The sequence below is a fragment of the Neovison vison genome, chromosome 1 (genome assembly GCF_020171115.1).
Source record: "Neovison vison isolate M4711 chromosome 1, ASM_NN_V1, whole genome shotgun sequence".
In the NCBI taxonomy this organism is placed as follows: domain Eukaryota; kingdom Metazoa; phylum Chordata; class Mammalia; order Carnivora; family Mustelidae; genus Neogale; species Neogale vison.
The window spans coordinates 69,791,935-69,816,739 of NC_058091.1; the positions used below are offsets into that span (position 1 = coordinate 69,791,935).

At 38.6% G+C, this 24,805-nt stretch overlaps 1 protein-coding gene across 11 annotated transcripts in view; it reads right to left on the reverse strand.

Annotated features, from left to right (window-relative positions):
* Positions 1 to 1,734: 1,734 nt before the first annotated feature.
* The window catches only part of AKAP7 (A-kinase anchoring protein 7), a 154,695-nt gene continuing 131,624 nt past the window's right edge, over positions 1,735 to 24,805 (reverse strand). For 4 of the 11 annotated variants that reach the window (XM_044248816.1, XM_044248852.1, XM_044248879.1 and 1 more), the window contains one exon: positions 1,735 to 2,867. In XM_044248816.1, coding sequence (XP_044104751.1) covers positions 2,662 to 2,867 — 206 coding nt within the window. In that variant the 3' untranslated portion in view covers positions 1,735 to 2,661. Of the gene's footprint in view, positions 3,744 to 24,805 lie in introns of all 11 variants that reach the window. The other 7 variants (XM_044248826.1, XM_044248861.1, XM_044248890.1 and 4 more) reach the window with 4 other exon arrangements.

The window sequence follows — 24,805 nt, forward strand, 5'->3', positions numbered from 1 at the left end:
CTTTTTAACATCCCTTAAAATATTCACATAGGATCTACTATTTTTCCAGTGACTGAAACATGCTGGAATTTTGTCATAAATGTGGGTATGTACCATAGCAGTTTCCCCACCTCAAGATGAGAACTACCACAAATAAAACAGAATGTAAAGCACCCAACTCTTGATTTCAGCTCAGGTCCTGGTCTCAGGGTTGTGAGTTCAAGCCCTGCACTGGGCTCCATGTTGGGTGTGGAGTCTACATCAATCAGTCAAAGATCACTTTTCAGTGGTGGAAGGTCTAAAAGCCACAGTGCACCTCCTGGACCAAATCAAGACCAACTACTACCATTTTAGGACAACATACTCTCGTGATGCGACCCAACAAGTGGTTATTCTAGGACTCTGATTAGTGGGGAAGAGGTTGTTTTGAATATTTCAGATCCCAAACTTAGATTTTTACAAATTCTTATTTGGTTTTTAAGAATGGATCCAGCAAGAAAACATGTTTTATTGTGTATTTCTCATTATTTTTGTAAACATGCTTAAATGAAGATTTCATCGTTAAGGATTAGAATCTTTAATCCCTAAATTAAGTACCTAAGTTTCCCTCTGCCCCACGCCCACCCCACCCCTGCCAGTTCCTTCCTAAGTTCCATCCTATTGGCTGACAGTCTCTCATAAAACTCATGGAACTTCAGGGCTGCGAGGGAGCTGGCTTGGTCAAAAGAAAGCGACCCCCTTTGTTACCTATCTTTAACTCATGAAATGTACTACACTTGGTAGAGAGAGAGAGAGAGGAAGTGCTGTATTGTGGAGAGACCGTGGCTTTGAGGTAGAAGACCCAAGTTTAAGTTCACCCCTGCCTTTTAATAGCTTTATAAAGAACCATTTAGCTTTATAGCCATGTCACCATTTATGGCCCCAGTTAACACAGTTTCATAATCTGTCAGATGCTCCTAGCAACTTCCCAGCAGGGTCACCAAAGGGAAGAAATGTCACAGTGGGCCTGAATCATCCAGCACAAAGGTGTGGGACCAATGGAAGCGATGATTCTTAACTCAAGACCTGTGACCACAGATGGCAAAAAAGGACACTCTTTCAGTCTTTTAAATGGTTTGGAAAGATTGGAACAGCTCCTTTAGAATAAAGATCTTTATGGATAGAGACTGAGAAGAGCTATTTATCTTGAAATCCTGTTAACCCTGGACTAGGGGACAGCGAAAATAGCCCTGGGACATTGAGATGGGGTCCCGGGTCGCTCACAGTGGCCTTGAAATTAGACACTCAGTCTCCTCGAGTCCGTATCTTTATTTGAAAAACAAAGCAAGCCCCAAAATATCTTTGCTTCCCATCTTATGGGTTTATTTAAGGAAGCTGTCTTCCAGCAGGAGAGCCCTCTACCACCAAGGGATTTCATGGAAAGCAGCTGCTGTCTTACGTGGGGAAGGATCCACTCCTTTCATCTTTGCTCCTGCTGTCACTTCACTGACATGTAATTAGCAGTTTGTGGGATGCTATTTAGATTTTCTTTGCATTCAACATTCTGTTGTTAATTCTCTGTGAAGCTGACTGACTTGAGGTGATTTAAAAAATCTGCAGTTGAAGGTATTCCGGCAACTGCTATCTGAGCATGAAGGAGAAGGTCATAAATAAAGATGAAGAAACACTACAACCACCCAAGCACCTGTTTATGACTTCCTTCTACCAGCACAAAGCCAACAACTTCCAAGAAGGAGGAAAAAAGTGAGAAGAGGCAACAAGGGAAAACCATACATTTATTAAGAGGCATGAAAATGCATAAACTCATTTATAAATAAATGTCGAATTTACCCAGTGAAAAAATAGCTAAAATCCATGAGTGAACTGGATTTTACATTTGAAATGATTACATATCTGATCTCCAATTTCCCCTTCATTGTGATGTCTTAGTAACAGCAGTTTTGCAATGGCTATAGAAAAAGCTGTTACCAAGATTTTCATATGGGGGGAAATTTTTCAAGAATTGTCTTTAAAAATGAACCAGTGCAAACAAATTCAGATTATAAGGGATACAGTAAGTCCTAGGGCTTATCTTCAGAAGAGTAGAAAATAAAAATCCCAAACATTTATTCATTAAGAAATGAAAAAGCAAACTACATTTTGATCATTAAAAAATAATACATATGGATATTATAAAACATTCTTAACCAGTTATAATAATTACACTTAGAAATGTTCATTCAAGTACTAGTGTATTCAATAAACATTCTAATTCCCATTAAAAGTAACACTAGGTATAGACTTGTGTGGACAATTTCTACTTCTGATTTAATAACAACAAAAATCACATCAACAGAAGGCAAGTGACCCTTAAAATACAGTATTTTTTTTGTATGTAAATGATTTTTCACAGTCTGTATGTGTTATCTGTGAGAACCCAAGGAACATCTCACAACAGCTAATTAAGTCCTTTCTATAAAATAACTCGATATTACAGAAACAAACATGCTAAAACACAAGTTTAGCTTTAAAAATAACCAAGCTTAATCCGTTTTCTTTGGCAAGAAATTGTTAATTCCTTACCAAATGTTGGTTTCCTTTTGTGTAGATACTATCAGGACACTTCTTTGGTATTTACCAAAGAGCTATGAAATAATCTCACGCTATTTCATTGACTAGGGTACCATGATAGCAATGCAGAGTTTATGTCAAATTTGCACTGAAATCAATCTGGTTTCCTTGATTACTGTTGTTAACAGATATTCCTTCAAAAAGCTCCCTCCTAATCCTGGCCTGAGTCTCAGGCTTTAACAGAAGTTCCTTTATCTGTTTCACTTTGGACTTCAGACTCATCCTTTCTCGGTGCAAAGCTTCATTAATTAAGTCCCGGAGTCCAATAGGTTTCTTGCCTAGGGAAAAAAAAAATTATATAATACATTTTACAAACAAATGCCAGTGAAAAATATGAAATATGGCACACTGACTTATCAAAAGAAGGTTAAAAGAAACCTTTAAGATGTTGCCCACGTTTCATAGAAAAGGCTGCATTTTGCCAAAAATATATCATTTACGTGAAACCAATTTACTGTAAATAAAAATCAGTGCATAGCCACAGCAGACGGACGACAGACGTGAGACATTATGGACCAACAGCATGGACAACAAATTCAACAGGGATTATTTTACACTTAGCACTTGTTAGCTGTGTGTGTGTTTTGGCCTCAGATAAAGTGGTCAAGTGCCCTGTTAAGCAATATAAATGGCAGTATTCCAGCGACGGCCAGGCCCCTTCCATGGCCTCTAATTTGAGTCCACGAGGCATAACCCCAAGTCCCCTCTCCCTCGGCCATGGTGGAAGGCAAGTGAAACCTGGGCCATTCTTCTGGAAGTTAATTTCCTCTGCTGGTCCCAGAACTTCTCTTCTGTTGTGTTTCAGAAATGCAAACATACTGATCATGAAAGTCGTAGGCAATCTCCACGGATTGGACAAGAGACACCAAAACAGCACAATGCAAATTAATCCGTTGACTCAGCAGAGGGGAGCGGGATGCTTCTCACGGAGCCGCGGGGCCTGCCTGCATTGGGCTCTCATTTCCTGTTGTTGTCACGCTCAGTGCCATTCCTACCAGCCTCTTGAGTTTGCACAGAGCTCCCATCCCCTGGCTTGCTTTTGTTCTGTGTTTCTTCCAGATACTGCTGGACAGCCTTGAGCACCGCGTTCTCCACCAGCCTCTTACTGAGCCTTACCAGTTCGGCATCATCGGGCTCACCTCCATTCTTATCACCTACATTCCACAATAGAGAAGAGAGGTCACTGAGGTCATAGTGCCACAGACACTCGGCATGCAGGGGCCACTACTTCGCTTAGTTAAAGAGCGCAAGCATCCTTTCAATCTGTCATTTGGATCTATAAATCCAAGAACACTGGCGTGGCTTTTCATTTGGTATTTGCAGAAACAGGAAATGGACCATTCCCGAAGATTTCAGATTGAAAAGTAGTTTGTTAACCCCAATCTAAAAATACACCACCTTGCCATGCTGGAAGTTTCCCGTTTCTAGAATTTTTGTTCTTCTCTCATCCAAGGTTATTTGCTACTATAAAAGTCCATGTGCCCACCACCTGGAGCCTCAGGCATGTGAATTCACCAACTAGATCTGCGTCTGCTTTTCCTTCGTCACCACCAAATGTCAGGCGATCACGATTTCCCAATCAACTAACTACTTAAATCACTAGTTTTTTAAACGTCTGGCCCATAGGTTGGTTGTTAATAAGCTCTCACCACTCCCAGGAAGACAAAGGCTGTTACTACTGCTAGGAACTATTTCAGATAAGCTTGTAAAAACTAATACTCCTTTTACTCTCAGTGCTATCACTGCAATTTAAGAAATAAGAAACTTGTCCAGAGTTAGGATGACAATAGTAAATTACTAGATATTAATACTTTATGGCCACAGGCCACTTGGGTGGCTCAGTTGGTTAAGCGTCTGTCTTCTGCTCAGGTCATGATCGCTAGGCCGTGGGATCAAGTCCCACATCGGGCTCCCTGCTCAGCGGGGAGCCTGCTTCTATCCTCCCTTTCTCTTGTTCTCTCACTTGCTTGTTCTCTCTCTTTCTCTCTCCCTCTCAAATAAATAAATAAATGAAATCTTTAAAAATTTCTTTATGGCAATTTTATTTTCCTGCTAGTTATGATGAAGGTTTAATTATTCCATCTTTCATTATACTGTAAAATGGCTGGTTTTCATCTATTTCTCCTGTGCTAGACATTTCCCACTCCCTCTCTTCCTTGTCTCCGTTAACTGGGAAAAAAACACAAGGAGCTCATCTCTCATGCCATTCAGTCCCTCATTTCCTTCTACCGGAAAATAGATGACGATTTTCATTTGAGCACCTAAAAAATTATAAACAAATACTAACAGATCTCAAGTGAGTGACAGACAGCGATATAGTAACAGTATGGGACTTCAATATTCTACTTTCAACAATGAATAGATCATTCAGACAGAAAACCAACTGGACTTGAACTGTACTTTAAACTAAATGGACCTAAAATATAATATACATAGCATATAGAACATCCATAACATACCATAACAGTATGGTATTAGAATAAAAACAGAAACAAAGACCAGTGGAGCATAATTTAGAGCCCAGAAATAAGTTCATGCAAATATTGTCAACTAATATTTGACAATGGAGCCCCCCCCAAAAAAAACAATGGCCAAAGGATACGCTCTTCGCTAAATGGTGCTTGAAAGACTGGACATCCACATGCAGAATAATGAAACGGGACTCCTGTCTCATGCACACTCACAAACATTAACTGGAAATGGAATAAGGACTTAAAATAAGACCTAAACCCAGAAAACTTCGAGAAGAAAACAAAGGAAAAAAAACAACAACTTGACGTTGGTGTTGGGTGATTTTTTTGGATGACACCAAAGAGCATACAATGAAAGTAAAAATCAGCAAGTGGGACTATCTCAAATTTAAAAATCTCCTCCACAGCAAAAGAAATAATCAACAAAATGAAAAGCAATCTACAGAATGGGAGGAAATATTTGCAAATCATATATCTAATAAGGGGTTAATATTCAAAATACATAAGGAACTTATTCAACTCAAGAGCAAAAACACAGACAATCCAACTTAAAAATTGGCAGAGGATGTGAATAGACATTTTTCCAAGTAAGACATACAAATGGTTCACACGTACATGAAAAGTGCTCAGTATCTAATCATCTAATCATCTCAGTATCTAATCATCAGGGAAATGCAAATCAAAACCACAGTGAGCTATCACCCCACACCTATTAAATATTTAGTACCAAAAAAATAAGAGGTAACAAATACTGTCAAGGATGTGGAAAACAGGGACTGTTGATGGAAATATAAATTGGTGTAGCTATTACTGAAAACAGTATGGCATTTCCTCAAAAAATTAAAAATAGAATTACCATATGATCCAGTGATCCCACTTCTAGGTATATATCTGAAGAAGATGAAATCACAATCTCAACAAGCTCTCTGAGCTCCCCTGTTAATCACAATATAACTCACAAGAGCTAAGACAAGAAAACAACCTAAGCCTACAACGATGAATAGATAAAGAAAATGAAATGAGGTATTTATGTAAAATGAAGGACATTAAAAAAAAAAAAGCCATAAAAAGAAGGACATCCCACCATCTGTGACAACATGGATGGAACTTGAGGGCATTATGCTAAGTGAAAGGAGAAAGACAAATACTGTGTGATCTCATTTATATGTGGAATCTAAAAACACTGAACTCAAAGTAACAGAAAGTAGAATGGTGGTTGCAAGAGACTGAGCAGGGCTGAAAAATGAGGAATGTTGGTCAAAGGGAGCAGATTTCAGTTATAAGATCAGTAAGTTCTGGGGATCTAATGGAGAGCATGGCATTATAGTTAACAACACTGTATCATACACGTGAATGCTGCCAGAGGGTAGAGCTTTAATGTCCTCACTATACCAATAACAAAACATAGTTATGTGAGGTAAAGGATATGTTCACTAATGTCTTTGTGGCAAACATTTTGCAATATATAAGTGTGTCAAATCATCATTAAATTTATACAATGTTATATGTCAATTATATCTCAATAAACCTGGAGAAGAAAAAGAAGCAATGAGACTGCTCACACATAAAGGTCGGCTCAGTTTTAGAATATCACCCAAGGACTCTGGAAGGCAAATGTCCAGTGTTGCACTTGCATCCTTAGGTCTGGGACAGGTGGTCACTAAGGGTATAAGCTAGAGGATGGATAATTATTTTCTATCCTTACATGACTGGGTTTGAACTACAGAAGCACATATGCTCAGGGTGACAACTGGTCTCCAACCCTCCTTCTGAGCCCCACCATTTCTATTTAACACATGTCCAGGACCAACTCTGTTTACAACCATCATTCCTAGCAACACCCAGGAAGATGGGAGAGAGCCTAAAGACTCATCTAGACCTGCTACCAATGGGAGCCCTTAGCAACTGCTTTCCCCTCAAAAGCAGTGATATGGCACTCCAGATCCATCATTAAAAGTTCTAGAAAGAACATCTGTGGTGCAAAATATGCTTAGAATTGAGTAAGTGTAAACTCCATAATATCTACATAGAAGTTACTGAACATAAATATGTCAGGATATTATCAAAAGGAAGATAAAGAAATTCATTACTGATACCACATTTGGGGGTAATTTAAGATCATTTTTATTAGTAAGAATGAATGAATATATTGTGTAATACTGAAAGGATTTTACCTTAATCTTATAAGATAGTGTTTATACTGTATTGCTGATACCTCCAAATGTGTTTCCTATCTGGAACTATTTGTATAATGGCTCTTCAAACTTAAGAGGGTGGGGCGCCTGGGTGCTCAGTGGGTTAAGCATCCAACTCTTGATTTAGGCTCAGATCATGATCTCAGGGTGGTGACACTGAGCCTTGCACAGATTCCACGCTCAGCAGTGAATCGGCTTGAGATTCTCTCTCTCCCTGAGCCCCACACCTGCCATTTGATGCTCATGTGCTCCCTCTCACAAAAAACAAAAACAAAAACAAAAAAACAACAACAAAAAAAACCCAAACCATAAAAACACTTAAAAAGGGAAAATCAAGCTGCAAATGAAGGAAACTCTAAGTACCCTCCAAAACACCAGAAATGACTGCATCCATCATCCTACTGATGCTGTGCACCTAGACCAAAGAACCTGTTCCTCCAGGCTGTCCCTTACCCTCCATGGCTTTAACATCAGTCATGATATCACTGATCCTCAGTAAGACAGTTGGGCTGTGTTGGAGTTTAATCATAACTCATTCTCTAAGATGCCTCAGGTCAAAAAAATGTGTGTTTCTGAGATTTTTCTGGGTCTGCTATGAAGTGTTTCCACTACTTCAGAGATTAAAAACACAAAAACCTGCCCACAAAAAGCTAATTTTCCCTTCTGAGTTTCCTATTTCTGATTATGCATTTACTATTATCCAAGTCAACCAAGCTCAAAACAAGACTGTCACCATCTCTAACGGCTTCATTTCCCTCACCAACCCATTTAATCACCAAACCCCAGCAATGTGCTTTTCACAATTTCTCCTCTCTTTAAATGCGTCTGGTACAATACCTCTAGATTACTATTTCTAAAATGTCCCTTTTAGTCTCCAATGTCTCTATGAGAAAATTTAAACTGGTCTTCCTAAGCTTTCTAGAACTGACCTTTGGTGATCCCCACATGGCTGTGCTTCCACTGTGAGCTTCTGCCATCTCCTGAGGAGCCTCAACATCACCCTCTATTTCTAGATGGCCCTCCCTTTCTCTAATGAAAATCCCATTGCTCCATGAAGCCTTCCCTGACTAACCCAGCCAGAAGTGGCTCTAGGAACTCGGGCTGCAGGGAAAGTACATGGTCATTTGGTCATTCATTCACATAAGCACTAAGGCCCTACAAGATACCTGGCTATTCTAGCCTATGGGGACACAGCAGAGGACAACAGAAAGTCCTACTGGTTTTCCTTTCTTATTTTCTTCACAAATTATGAGCCTTGTTTATTAATGTATTTATTCAACAACTACTGATTGAGTGTCTGCTCTGCTAAAGTTCCAGTCCTGAGTAAAGAAATCATGTCTTAGGCTTCTTGGTCACCCCTCAATCATGAAGGCTCAACAAGTATTTTTCAATTCAATGAACTGTGGATTAAAGTCCTTAAAGGACTGTAAGTGTTCCAATCTTGCTATAAGGATAGCACACCTTGGCCAGAAATTTACATTTAGTATTAATTTAAAGCAAAAGCAGAGAATTCCAGAGTAACCCAAATAGTCATGTGAAAATCTCTAACCACCTGGCTTGATAAACTGAGTCAAAATGACAAAATATCCAGCCTATTGGACAAATATTTACCATCTACAATAACTAACCAATCAAAGAAATTTATAAATGAATCTTCCAGATCTATCCTAAATCCCACCTTAGGATTTCCACAAAGCACCCTTAAGGTTCTTTACGTTACCTCAAGGAAGATCCTACCAGAAGGTTCATCACAGAGTCCTGAAAGTGTGCAGCAATTCAAAAAGCATGTATCTCCATTCCAGTAAGACCTTATTTGTAGTCCCACTTTCAACAGACTTAGTTCAGCTTAATTAACAACAGGCATCTTAAGATTAAAGTTATACTGATTTTTCTTCTGCTTAGTACTTGAATAAATATATGTCTCCATAGTGACCCCTAAGATAAATAGCTACTTTCCTTTAGCCTGAAGGATAGTTTAAAACAGCATTTCAACATGCCATTGCAAGGTACACAAACTATATTTTGAAATTTCAAAAAAGGTACACACAAAAAATATTCTCAACCTATGAAGCAAATTATTGATAAAATTTTCTTTCTTGGTCAGGTTGGGTTATTTAATATCATACCTACTTAAGGTGACAGATTAACCTTTGTCTTTGACACTGTTATTTTAAAAGTCTCCCCCAGAATATCTTCAATCAATTTCTTGGGAGAATACTAAAGCAATGGGAAACTCTGTTAAACCCACCAAATACTATTTTTCCCTAAAAGAAGACCTAAACTTTCAACAAATTTCTAGTAAGCAATTTCACACTCTAAGAATTCTAACATCATTAACCCACTGTATGTACCCATTATTCTGTTTTTGTTTATAACACCTGAGATCTCTGATACCAATACAATGTAGAGAGAAAATTTATTTTTGTGGTAAAAAAAAAAGAAGTTAATTCCTTTGTAACAAAAATATGTTCTACCTCCTAGAATCATTTAAGATCAACATGAATATGGTTCAGCTGTCCTTCTGTGTGAGTTAACTTCTTAATTGATGTCACATAGTGGGCTTCAGGAACCATCACCATTCCCCACCCACCATAAATATCTATTTGTCTTGACAACAGTGAATCGTGCTAGAACTGCCTGGGTGGTTCAGTCTGTTCAGTGTCTGACTCTTGGTTATAGCTCAGGTCATGAGCTCAGGGTCATTTGACTGAGCCCTATGACTGGCTCTGTGTGGAGTCTACTTGCAATTCTCTCCCCCTTTCTCACCTCTGCTCCTCCACCCACTCACACTCTCTTCTTTTTCTCTCAAATAAAGATCTGAGTTGGGGGCGCGTGGGTGGCTCAGTGGGTTAAGCCGCTGCCTTCGGCTCAGGTCATGATCTCAGGGTCCTGGGATCGAGTCCCGCATCGGGCTCTCTGCTCAGCGGGGAGCCTGCTTCCCTCTCTCTCTGCCTGCCTCTCTGCCTACTTGTGATCTCTCTCTGTCAAATAAATAAATAAAATCTTTAAAAAAAAAAAAAAAGATCTGAGTTGGGGAAAATTGCAGGGGGAGATAAACCACGAGAGACTGTGGACTCAGAAACAAACGGAGGGTTTGGAGGGGAGGGGTGTGGGGGATTGGGTGAGCCTGATGGTGGGTATTATGGAGGGCACGTATTGCATGGAGCACTGGGTGTGGCGCATAAACAATGAATTTTGGAACACTGAAAAGAAATAAAATAAAATAAAATAGAATAAATCATGCTAAGATGTTCTAAAAGAGAACAAAAGAAATCTTGCTTACAATCCCATGTAAGTCCAAGGGAGAAAGTACAACCACATTCAAAGTACTCAATTGTCCCAATCAAAATCTCAGCGTATTATTTTATGAATATCAACAAACTGATTCTGAAGTTCCTATGGAGAGGAAAAAAATAACATAATAGCTAATGCAATACTGAAGAAGAAGAACAAAGTTGGATGACTGACACCTCTCAACTTCAAGACTAGCTATAAAACTCTAAAAAGATAGTCTGGTATTGACAAAAGAATAGATAAATATATCACTGGGACAGAAAGAGAGAGCCCAGAAATAGACCCACACAAAAATAGTCAACTGATCTTTGAAAAACAAGCAAAAGCAATACAATGGGACAAAGAGAGTCTCTTTAACAAACAATCCTGGGACAACTGGACATCCACATACACGCAAAATAATGAATCTAGTCACAGACCTCACACCCTTCACAAAAATTAATTCATATGCATCACAGACCTATTATAAAATGCTATAAAACTCCAAGCAGAGAAGATAAGAAAACATCTAAATGACCTTGGGTAAGACAATGGACTTTTTTTGCTATAAAACCAAAAATAGCAACCCATGAAAGAAATAACTCATAAGCTAGACTTCAGTGAAATTAAAACCTTTTGCTCTGTAGAAAAAAAATGTGAAGCTAATGGGACTACAAGCCACAGATTGGTAGGGACGCCTGGGTGGCGCAGTTGGTTAAACGACTGCCTCCGGCTCAGGGTGTGATCCTGGAGTCCCGGGATCGAGTCCCACATCAGGCTCCCAGCTCCATGGGGAGTCTGCTTCGCTCTCTGACCTTCTCCTCGCTCATTCTCTCTCTCACTGTCTCTCTCAAATAAATAAAATAAAACCTAAAAAAAAAAAAAAAAAAAAAAAAAAGCCACAGATTGGGAGAAAGTATTTTAAAAATAACTATTATTTAAAATATGAAAAGAACTCAACAAGAACTTCAAAACTCAACAAGAAGAAAACAAACAACTAACTTTAAAAATGGGCCAAAGATCTTAATAGAAACCTCATCAAAGAAGACCTATAGGTGGTAAATAGGCATATGAAAAGGTGTTCCACATCATAAGCCATCAGGGAAATGCAAATTAAAACAACAATGAGACATTAGTATACACCTATTAGAATGACCAAAATCCAGAACACTCACAACACCAAATACTGACAAGGAGATGCAGCTACAGAAGCTCTCCTTCATTGCTGGTGGGAATGCAAAATATTTCAGCCACTTTGGGAGTCCGTAGACGGCTTCTTACAAAAACAAAACATGTTCTTACTATACAATCAAATAACACAGGCATTAGTATTTACCCAAAGTAGCTGAAAATTTAGGTCCACACAAAAACCTGCCCAAGGATGTTAACAGCATCTTTTTTTAAATGTTAATTCCTTTAGCTCAATTTTGTATTTATTTTGGTTTATAGCATCTTTATTCATAATTGCCACACCTTGAAACCAAGATGTCCTCTGGTAGGTGAATGGATAAACTTTGGTACCTCCAGTTAATGGAATAATACTATTCAGTGCTAAAAAGAAATGAGTTATCAAGCCACAAAATGACACAAAAGAACCTCAAATGCATATTACCAAGTGAAAGAAGCCACTCTGGGAAGGGTACATACTGTATGATTCCAACTATATGACACTGTGGAAAAGGCAAAAGTATGGGCACAGTAAAAGGATCAATGGTGGGGGGGGGGTGTCAGGGGAGAGATGAATAAGTAGAGCACAAAGGATCTTAGGGCAGTGAAAATATTCTGTATGAGACCATAAGGATAGATACATGGCATTATATGCTGGGCTCGGCCCAGAGCATGTACAATACCTAGAATGAACCATAAAGTGAAGGATGCTGTCGGTGGTAACGATGTGTCAGCGTAGCTTCATCAATTGTAACAAAGTATCACTCTGGTGAGAGATATTGATGGTGGGGAAACTATGCATATGTGGGAGACAGAGAGTGCACAGGAAATCTCTGTATCTTCCTCTCAGGTTTTCTGTGAACCTAAAACTCTTCTAAAAAAATATAATATAATAAAGTCTAAATTAAAGAAAAAGTTCTCGTTAGCTCACATCCCAACTCTTAGGAACTTCACATGGTATCTGAACAAAGGCTTCCTAGGCACCTTCTCATCACTTGCACCATTCATGCAGCATAATTGTGTCCCCCTTCGCAGTGGATTTTTTCTCTTTTTGACTGAGCTTACCTTTTCTTTTCATCTACCCAGATAAAAAGAAACGCTAATAGAGATCTGTAGGTTATTCTAAAAACTGGGGTGGCACACTCAACTTCTTGCACACCACTTGCAACTTATCTGTGACAAGGGACAGATCAAGAATTGTTCCCAACAGCACATTTAAACTCACACTGTCCTTGGGCACTTATCCACCCAAAACATTAGCTGTTAACAACCCAGGAAACAGAGTTCCTGTAAATAAAGCTCCCCTCCTCTTGCCGAATACCAAAATTTCTTCCCACCTCCAACATACACACACCAGAAAATTTTAGAAACAAAAATACCAAAACTGTATTTTAAATTCTTTCTATTAAAAAAATTTCAAAAAGGGGGAAAAAAAGCCTTTGTAAGTTTTATTCTGGGTTCAGTAGCACAGATGATGCTGTGTGAAAAATGGACAATCCTCACCACCCCCCAAGGGATCCTGGAGATCACTACATTGTAGGTCCCTCCATGTGCCCCACTCTAGCAATTTTTAAATTGGAGGGGGCAGATAGCAAGCAGTTAAACTGAATATCACTAATAGATCTGAGGGGAAACAAAGTGGGGATAAGGTCCCAACAGGCAGTCGCCCTACAGCCTGAGTGGGCCAGGACACGACCCACACAGTCTCGGCCAAAACTGTCATAATGAGAAAGTGTTATGAGGCTCTCAGGCCTTTCGTTAACACAGCTAGTGCTGGCACCTCCAGAGTCTTCACTTCCCTCCATTGTTCCCCAAGTCATAGCCTGAAGCCAACCTCTTGATCCACACATCCCTGTAAGAACCTTATAGGATTCTTGCAAAGACTCCAAACCACATGGCTTAGGATGCTTTCTATGACTTGTGTTCCTAAGACCACTCTTCATGCAGTAATGTCAGGGAAGTGACAAGACACATTTGCTGGAGGTTTGTAGATCAAGCAGCCTACCAAAGAAATCTTTCTGGACATCGTGTAATAATTATTTCTTGTAGAGATTTCTCTTTTTCATCTTCATCTATCTTGTAACATCAGTTCTCTGAGTCCTTATTATGATCTACACTGTTCTCTATACAATTTCTACTGTAATGCTATCATTTCTTATTGGAAGCCTTGGTGATGAGCTAGAATTAAGGGTAGTGATGTGACAGAACTCCTAATATGTGTGTAAGCAGAGAAAAATATATATGTATGAGTTTGAAATCCAATTTTGCTATTTTCTAACTGCACAGGCTTGTTCACAATCTCTCTAAACCTAAATTTCCCTTCAATAGGCCACTCGTGAGGATAATATATTCATTGTTGTTGGAAACATTAAAGATAAGGTATGGAAAGTGCCTAACATTGCACCTAGAACATAGTAGGCTCTCAAAATATGTAGGTATTTTATTAGTACATGTTATACAAGTATTATGATTAGATCTGAGTTCAATTTATTTTAAGAAGGAAGAGCTCAATACTTATTATAAGCCAATCATTAATTCACTCAAACATTTTATTTAGTGCCTACTATGTGTCAACATTAAAGTATTTAAAAATAAATAAAATCAGAGTGCCTGAGTGGCTCATTTGGTTAAGCATCCAACTCTTGATTTCAGTTCAGGTCATGATCTCAGGGTCGTGAGATCAAGCCCCTCCTCAAGTTCCACACTGAGCATGGAGCCTCTCTCAAGATTCTCTCTCTCCCTCTTCCTCTGTCCCTCTATCTCTCACTTGCTCTCTCGCAAATAAATAAATAAATAAATAAAATCTAGTCTCTGACCACAAAGAAGTCAGTCTAGGAAGATGACCAATAAACAATGATTGTAAAACAACAATCATTAAGGGCTAAGGGCTATGATAGAATATGTTCAAGGTCCCATGGAATTGGGAAGGGATAACAAGGTTAATTTTCATAGAGGATGTATTTCACTGAGGTATTTCAGCTCCGTGAATAGGAGTTTCAGGAATGGGGGCAGAGGAAGGAGGAAGGTTTTCCTAGACATAACAAAGGCATGAGTATGTGCTAAGAAGAATGAAAATGCATGATGCAGGTGAGGAACTAGAGGTACTTCCATGGCATAAAAAGTTCAGAGTGTCACGGGGATGATGGGGGGAGGTGTAGGGGAAAGAAGTCTGGAGAGCAAGTACAGATGAAAGGCCTTACGCACCATGCTATGGAGTCTAAGTTCATTCTATAGGCAATAGGCACTTATTGCAGAATTTTAAGAATAACATATTTTAGGGGCGCCTGGGTGGCTCAGTGGGTTAAGGCCTCTGCCTTCAGCTTAGGTCATGATCCCAGGGTCCTGGAATCGAGCCCCGCATCGGGCTCTCTGCTCAGCGGGGAGCCTGCTTCTCCCTCTCTCTCTGCCTGCCTCTCTGCCTACTTGTGATCTCTGTCTGTCAAATAAACAAATAAAATAAAATCTTAAAAAAAAAAAAAGAATAACATATTTTAGGAAATTCACTGTAATAGCCATGTGGAAATGGAAGAAGTATTTGAGGGGGTAAAAATAGAGACAAGTTTTTACAGTAGACAAAAAGAGAAACAATGAGAACATGAACGATGGTAGAGACACATTACAGAGACAGTTAAGAAACAGGAAGGAATACTGGGTCAGAGAGCCAATTTAATTAGGAAAGGATTTTAAGGAAAGAAGAAGTGGGGTGTAAAAAAAAAATATATATATATATATATGAAGAAATATGGTCAAAAATGTTTGAAATTCAATAAAAACTTAAACTCTAAGCTCAAAAATATCAAATTTAAGATATGTGAAGAAAATCATACCAAGGAACATCATGATCAAGCTGCTAAAGCCAATATTAAGAGAAAATCATAAAAGCAGCCAAAAGAAAAATGATGTATTAACGCAGAGGAACAAAGAGAAGGATGATAGTAGACTTACTCATAAGAAACAATGCAAGCCAAAAGACAAGAGTACAACCTGTTTAAAGTACTAAAAGATAAAGAAAAGGCAACAAAGCACTCTTAATCCAACCGATTATCTTTCAAAAATGAGAGAAAAAGAAAGATTTTTTCAGACATACAGGTGCTGAGTTAATCATCAGCCAACCAGCACTAGAAGAGATATTAAAGGAAAACTTGAAGCAGGAAAAAAAAAAAATGATACCAGATGGAAATTTGGATCTACTCAAAGACAAGAAAGAACTAAAAACTGTATATATGGTACATATGTAGGTAAAAATTAAAGATTTTTTCCTCATTCCTTTTTTTTTGTTTTTAAATATATTATTTATTTATTTGACAGACAGAGACCCGACGTGGGGCTCTATCCCAGGACCCTGGGATCATGACCTGAACCAAAGGCAGAGGCTTTAACCCACTGAGCCATCCAGGCGCCCCTTTTTCCTCATTCTTAATCTCTTTAAAAGACAAATGTTATGGGGCACCTGGGTGGCTCACACTTGGTTGAGTGTCCAACTTTAAAAAAAATTTTTTTTTAAAGATTTTATTTATTTGACAGACAGAAATCACAGGTAGGCAGAGAGAGAGGAAGGGAAGCAGGTTCCCCGCCGAGCAGAGAACCCGATGTGGGGCTCGATCCCAGGACAATGGGATCATGACCTGAGCCAAAGGCAGAGGCTCTAAGCCACTGAGCCACCTGGGTGCCCCACTTTTTAAAAACTTTTAAAAAATATTTTATTTATTTATTTGTCAGAGAGAGAGAAAGCACAAGCAAGGGGAGTGGCAAGCAGAGGGAGACCCAGGTTCCCTGATGAGCAAGAAGCCTGATGTGGGACTTGATCCCAGGACTGTGGGATCATGACCTGAGGCAGAGGCAGACACTTAACCGACTGAGACACCCAGGTGTCCCAGGTCTGACTCTTGATTTCTGCTCAGGTAATGGTTTTGGGGTTGTGGGCTTGGGCTCTGTGTTGAGCTCTGCGCTGGGTGTGGAGCCTACTTGAGATTCTCTCTCTCTCTCTCTTTTTCCTCATGTCTATCCCAGCCTTGCTCTCTCTCTCTCTCTCTCAAAAACAAAAACAAACAAACAAAAAAAATTGTTTAAAATGGAGTTTATAAAATACATAGATATAAAGTACACAGCAGCAATAGCACCAAGACTGGGCAGGAAAATGGAAGTAAGTGTTGTAAGATTCTTTTGTAAAATGTGAAGTGACATAGTATCCTTTGCAGGCACACCGTCCGTAAGTTAAGAATGTATATTTTAAAACCTTAGAGCAACCACTAAAGTAAACATAATAATTAGCACAGCTAATAAACCAATAATAAACACGGGTAGAATACTAAATTCTTAATACAAAATAAGGCCATAAAAGAGGAGGAAAAGGAACAATAAGGAGACAGGAAAAGCACAAACAAGGTGGGGTGTTTAAATTCACCCATATTGCTAATCACATAAAACACAGAATGGTCTAAACATTCCAGTAAAATGTTAAAGCTTGTTAATTTGGATAAAAATTAAGAATCAGCTATGATGTCTACCAAAAATCTACTTCAAATATAAAAATACAGAAAGGTTGGGACGCCTGGGTGGCTCAGTTGGTTAAGCGGCTGCCTTTGGCTCAGGTCATGATCCCAGCGTCCTGGGATCGAGTCCCACATCGGGCTCCTTGCTCCGCAGGGAGCCTGCTTCTCCCTCTGACTCTGCCTGCCACTCTGTCTGCCTGTGCTCTCTCTCTCTCTCTCTCTCTCTCTCTCTCTGACAAATAAATAAATAAAATCTTTTTAAAAAAAATACGGAAAGGTTAAAAGTAAAAGGATGGGAAATTATATATCATGCTAATGCTACATGAAAGGAAGCTAGAGAATAAATCAAACAGAGCAGATTTCAGAAAAAAAGAGTATTACCTGAGATAAAGAGGGACATATTATAACCTTAAGGAAACCAATTCATCGAGAGATTATAAAAATCCTAAATGTGCATGCAACTAATAGCAGGAGCTTCAAAGTACTTGAAGTAAAACCAGATAGAACTGAAAGGATAATGGATAGTCCACAGAGTTAGAGATTTTGAGACCACTCTTACATTGATAGAATAGAGAGAGAAAAGTTCAATAAAAATATAGAAGCCTTGAACACTAGCAACCAAATCCATCAAACTGACAATTATAAAACACTCCACCCAACAACCACAGGGCACATATTCTTTTTAGTACACAGAAAACCTTTACAAAAGGAGATCATATTCTGAGCCATAAAACAAGTCTTGATGGATTTAAAATTACCAGCTTATCCAATGCATGTTCCCAAACCACAGGGGAACCAAATGAGAAATCACTAACAGAAAGGCAGAGATATCTTGAAAGTCCCCAATTATTTAGAAGTTAAACAACACGATTCTAAAAATCCATGGAGTAAAGAAGAAATAAAAAGAAATTAGAAAATATTCTGAACTGAATAAAAATTAAAACACATCAAACTTATAGAATACAGCTAAAACTGTACTTAGGGAAATTTATACCATTTTATGCTTAGATAAGAAAATAAGAAAGGTTAGTCTCAAATTGGTGATTCAAGCTGCCACATTAAAAACACAGGGAAAGAAAAGCAAGTTAACCCCAGGTAAACAGAGAGAAAGAAATAATAAAGATAATAGTAGAATGAAATAAAAAAACAAAAAAACAAATACACAATAGCAAAAAAGCAAAAAAACCAAAGCCTGGCTCTTTGGGGTAAAAAAAAAATCGATAAGATTGAGAACTCTACCCAAACTGATCAAGAACAAAAAACCAGAAGATATGTATTACCAATATCAGGAATGGGTGAGGGAATACCACCATCAACTGTACAAACATTAAGAGGATAATAAGGAAATACTATGAACAATTTTATGACAACAGATGCAACGAACTAGATGGAATGAGCAAGTTCCTTAAAAGAAACAAACTACCTGTTGCATGGAGATCATATGATAGTTGTCTTTCTCTGCTTGACTTATTTCACTAAGGAGAAGAATAAATGAAACAAGATGGGATTGGGAGAAAGACAAACCATATGTGACTCTTAATCTCACAAAACAAACTGAGGGTTGCTGGAGGGAGGGGGGTTGGGAGAAGGGGGGTGGGGTTATGGACATTGGGGAGGGTATGTGCTTTGGTGAGTGCTGTGAAGCGTGTAAACCTGGCGATTCACAGACCTGTACCCCTGGGGATAAAAATATATTATATGTTTATAAAAAATAAAAAAATTAACAATTAAAGAAAAAAGAAAGAAAGAAAGAAACTACCTGATTGTTCAAGGAGAAACAGGTAAGTTAAATAGCTCTGTTAAGGAAATTGAAATTATAGTGAAAAAAAAATCTTTTGGGGCTCATGGGTAGCTCAGTCAGTTAACTGTCTGCCTTTGGCTCAGGTCATGATATCAGGACCCTGGGATCCAGCCCCAGATCTGGGGAGTCTCTGCTCAGTAGGGAGTCTGCTTGTCCCTCTTCCACTGCCCCTCCCCCACTCATTCTCTCTCTCTCTCTCTCCCACAAATAAATAAAATCTTTCCAAAATATCTTTCAACAGATGGTCCCACTGTTGGTAAATTCTACCATGTATTTAAGGTAGAAATTTAACCAATTCACAAAATCTTCTGGAAAATAGGAGAAATAGAACAATTCCCAATCCATTCATTGATATCTAAGCCAGACACTGTGAGAAAAGAAAACTATAGGATACTACCTCTCACAAACAGAGACACAAAAACCTTTGCAAAAATACTGCCATATCAAATATAGCAATGCATGGAAAAGATAATATATCAGAACTATTCCAGAAATGCAAAATTGAGTGAACATTTGAAAATCAGTATAATTCACCATACTAACAGACTAAATAGAGAAATACAATCATCTCAGTATAGTCAGAAAAAGAATTTAACAATATTTAATACTCACTCATGATAAACATCATGATAAACACTCTTAGCAAACTAAAAGTAGAAGGAAATATTCTTGGGCTTAAAAGGGCTTCTATGAAAACCTATAGCAAAGTCATACTTACTGGTAAAATGCAATGATTTTCCCCTGAGGTCAGGCACAATATAAAAGATCTGCTCTCTCTAGTACTACTCAGTGTTCTACTACAGGTCGTGGTCAATGCAATCAGACAAAACAACAACAGAAACAAGTGAAAAGCCTCTTAACTGAAAAAGAAGTAGTAAAATTGTCTTCATTCTCAGTGTATATGATCATCTATCTAGAAATCCTAAAGAATCTACAAAATTATGTTCAGCAAGGTCATAGGATGCAAGGACTATAATTTTAAAAGTCAATTGTATTTCTATATACTAGCCACAAACAACTGAAAATTGAAAATTTAAAAAATATTTTTAATAGCATAAAATGTAAAACACTTAGGGATAATTCAACAAAATACACTTTATATACACCACAAAATTTCCTGAGAAAAATTAAGTAAGACCCGGGACACCTGGGTGGCTCAGTTGGTTGGACAACTGCCTTCGGCTCAGTTCATGATCCTGGAGTCACAGGATCGAGTCCCGCATTGGGCTCCCAGCTCCATGGGGAGTCTGCTTCTCTCTCTGACCTTCTCCTCGCTCATGCTCTCTCTCACTGTCTCTCTCAAATAAATAAAAATAAAATCTTTCAAAAAAAATTAAGACCCAAATAAAGGGAGAAACAAAATATACTCACTGATCAAAAGATAAAATAGTGTTCAGATGTCAACTCACCTTCAATTGTTCTACAGATGCAAAGCTATATCAATCATAACCCCAACAGGATTTTTCAAAGAAATTGACAAAGTAATTCTAATGCATATTAAAATGTATCAGGAAGATATAAAAGATACTAGAATAGTCAACACTTATTTTTTTAAAGAGCAAAGTTGGAAATCTTATATTACCTGATTTCAGACCTATTATGAAGCTATAGAAATAGAGACAGTGTGGATATTGATATAAAGACAGATACATAGATCAATGAAACAAAACAAAAAATCCAGAAATAGGCTCACAAACATATGGCCAACTGATTTTCCACAAAGGTGGCAAGATAATTCAACACAGAGAGAATAATATTTTCCAAAAAATGGTGCTGGGGGCTCCTGGGTGGCTCAGTGGGTTAAGCACCTGCCTTCAGTTCAGGACATGATGTCAAGATCCTGAGATGGATTCATCATCATTAGCCCTCAGGGAGATTCAAATTAAAACCACATTGAGATATCACCTTACACCAGTTAGAATGGCCAAAATTAACAAAACAGGAAACAACATGTGTTGGAGAGGATGTGGAGAAAGGGGAACCCTCTTACACTGTTGGTGGGAATGCAAGTTGGTGCAGCCTCTTTGGAGAACAGTGTGGAGATTCCTCAAGAAATTAAAAATAGAGCTTCCCTACGACCCTGCAATTGCACTCCTGGGTATTTACCCCAAAGGTACAGATGTCGTGAAAAGAAGGGCCATCTGTACCCCAATGTTTATAGCAGCAATGGCCACAGTCGCCAAACTATGGAAAGAACCAAGATGCCCTTCAACGGATGAATGGATAAGGAAGATGTGGTCCATATACACTATGGAGTATTATGCCTCCATCAGAAAGGATGAATACCCAACTTTTGTAGCAACATGGACGGGACTGGAAGAGATTATGCTGAGTGAAATAAGTCAAGCAGAGAGAGTCAATTATCATATGGTTTCACTTATTTGTGGAGCATAACAAATAGCATGGAGGACAAGGGGCGTTAGAGAGGAGTAGGGAATTTGGGTAAATTGGAAGGGGAGGTGAACCATGAGAGACTATGGACTCTGAAAAACAATCTGAGGGGTCTGAAGTGGTGGGGGGGGTGGGAGGTTGGGGTACCAGGTGGTGGGTATTATAGAGGGCATGGCTTGCATGGAGCACTGGGTGTGGTGAAAAAATAATGAATAATGTTTTTCTGAAAATAAATAAATTGAAAAAAAAATCTTAAAAACAAACAAACAAACAAAAAAAGATCCTGAGATGGAGCCCTGCTGGTCAGGCTCTCTGCTCAGTGTAGAGTCTGCTTTTCTCTCTCTCTCTCTCTGCCTCTCTCCAATCACCTCATGCTATCTCACTCTCTCTCAAATAAATAAAATGTTAAAAAATGTGCTAGGACCATGGTATAGGCGTATGCTTTAAAAGAGAAACTTGCCCCTTATCTCACACTATATATAAAAATGAACTCATAATGAACCACAGAACTAATTTAAGAGCTAAAAGTACAAAGTTTCTAGAGGAAAATACAGAACTTTTTAAGTGACCTTGGATTAGGCAAAGATTCTTAAATAGGATCTCAAAAACAAAATCTACCAAAAAAACAAAAGGGGGATAACTTGGACTTCATCAAAATGTAAAACCTTTTCTCTTCTTAAGACATCATTAAGAGGAAAAAGGCAAACCACAGGATGGGAGAAAATCCTTGCAAGTTATAGCCATTAAAAAATGTGTATCCGGAATACAAAAAGAAGTCTCATAACTTAGAAGACAAAAAAAAAATTTTAAATGGCCAAAAGAATTGAAGAGTTGTTTCACAAAAGATATACAGATGGACAATAAACATGTGAAAAATGAATAACATCATTAGCCATCAGGGAAAGGCAAATTAAAATCACAAAGAGATACCATCACTCACCCGCTAAAATTAAAATTAAAGACCTAACACTGTAAGTGTTGGTGAGGATATAAAGCAACTGGAACTCCTTCCTGTAGGTGGAAATGCAAAAATGGCATAGCAGTTTGTAAAAACAATTTGGAAATTTCTTTTTTTAAAAATTATTATTATTTTATTTATTTATTTGAGAGAGAGAGCACAGATAGGGGGGCATCAGAGAGAGAGGAAGAAGCAGACTACCCACAGAGCAGGGAGCCTGATGTGGGGTTCCATCCCACATCATGACATGGGATCATGACCTGAGCTGAAGGCAGATGCTAAACCGACTGAGCCACCCAGGTGCTCCCAGTTTGGAAATTTCTGATAAAAATTGTTCTTATGAAAGTAGGCCATATTCTTGCCATGTAACCAGCAATCTCATTGCTAGAAAGAAATGAAAATAAATGAAATGAAAGCATATGGTTACACAAAAACCTATATATAAATGTTTGTACTAGCTTTACTCCTAATTTCCCCAAAACCACCCAAATATATCCTTCAGCTGGTGAGTGAACCAAGAGGCTGTGGTACAGCCACACAACAGAACAGTACTCAGCAATAAAAATGAATGAATTCTGATACATCAACAACACAGATGAATCTAAAATCCCTTATACTAAGTCAAAGAAGTCAGTCAGTAGACCTCATAATGTAGGATTTCACTTTCATGACATTCTGGAAAAGGCAAAACCATCAGTATTGCCAGGGGCTGGGGAGAGGGCAGGGGTTGACTTTAAATGGGCACTAGAGGACTAGGGGCATAAGGGAACACTTCCCGGTCTTGATCGTGGTAGTGGTTATAGGACCCTACATGTTGATTTCAACTCTCCAAACTGTATACAACACACACAAAGAGTGAATTCTGTTATATGTCAATGACACCTCAATTTTAAACAACACTAAGAAGAAAAATTTCTTCCTCGTGATGAGGGACAATGTCGGGGTCTACTGGGGTCACTATGTGGACTCGGCAATAAGGAAATCCCGGTGCCCTGTCCTTGTTGGCAGTTAGTACGTAGCTGGTAACATGCATGATTTCCTCAGCTCCTCTCTTCTGCTCTAAGATAAGGCATTTCCCCCGTACTACCTGAAATCTCTCATGGCTGCATGCCTGAGATTCTCCATGGCCTTCCTCCTGAATCATTTTTTTCTGTTGTGCTCAATATCAAAATTTGAAAAATAATTTCCAGTGTAATGAACAGGGGTGGTTTCTGAGCATGAATGAAACCCAAATCACTTTTAATTTTCCCCTTCAGTATATATAACATGTATCATTTGGTCCAATCTGCTCAGAGAGAACAAACTCATGTGGCAACCAGCTCCTGATTGACAAGTGATCACTGTCACTCTGTTGTTGACATCTGTATCCAAAGGACACAGGACACACTGTGGGTTGTTTTGTTCACTTATTTTGCCTTGTATTGTTTCTAAGCTGTTCCCTATCACAAAATGCTCTCTATTATATAGACTTTTTTCTCCCTGAATTTTGATTCTTATATTGGAATGTAAGGAGTTCTCAATATCCCTATTTTGCTCAAGGACCACCATACATCATTTTGTGCAAAACTAATTGGGAAGTGCCATTTAAGCAGGAATAAAAGCAGCAGAGATTTCAAACACAAGCCCTGAAACAAAGGAGTATCAACAGAAGCATGGTTATCCCTGGATAGTGTATTCTTATGACAGGGAGGAAATAAATGGTAGTTTCAACTGTGTCAAAAGTATCATGATCTTGTCTGTCAGAAAAATAAGGAGGCTAGAAAATGAGCATTGCTTTAAATTGTAAAACGTACCATGTTCACGTAATTTTTTATCATCTTAATATTTAAGAGAGTTTTATATAAAACAGGGCCACCTGGGTGACTCAGTCGGTTGAGCATCCGACTCTTGGTTTTAGCCCAGGTCATGATCTCAAGGTCACGGAATCCAGCCCCACATCAGTCTCCGCACTCTGTGCAGAGTCTGCTTGAGATTCGCTCTCTCCCTCCTATTCCCTCTAACCCTCACCCATCTCTCAAATAAATAAATAAAATCTTTTTAAAGAGAGCTTAACATAAAACTTAAAAGCAGAACGAGCTGGGATTAATTTTCCCTTGTTGGGCTGACACACCTGCCCTTGTTAACACATACGTCTCTTCTTGGGCTCATATACCAGGCTAGGAGTTGATTCAAGCAGGAATAAAGGCCGCTTTCCTGATCTAAAGGCAACGTTCACCAAGGCAGATCAGCAGCATAAATGTTGCCCTGGATCTAATCTGGTGAAATAAATTGTAACTATAGATACCACTTTCCCTCTTTTACAAGCAATCAGGACACACCCGGATCAAAGGTCCCCCAGAGTGAGCAAATCCCCACTGGGCCTGTCAGGAATGCTTCCCTCCATTCATTCAGATAACACTTCACACTTGTCAAAGTGTTTTCAGAAACATTGTTGCATCTGGTTCTCCAAGGAACCTCTTGAGGTAAAA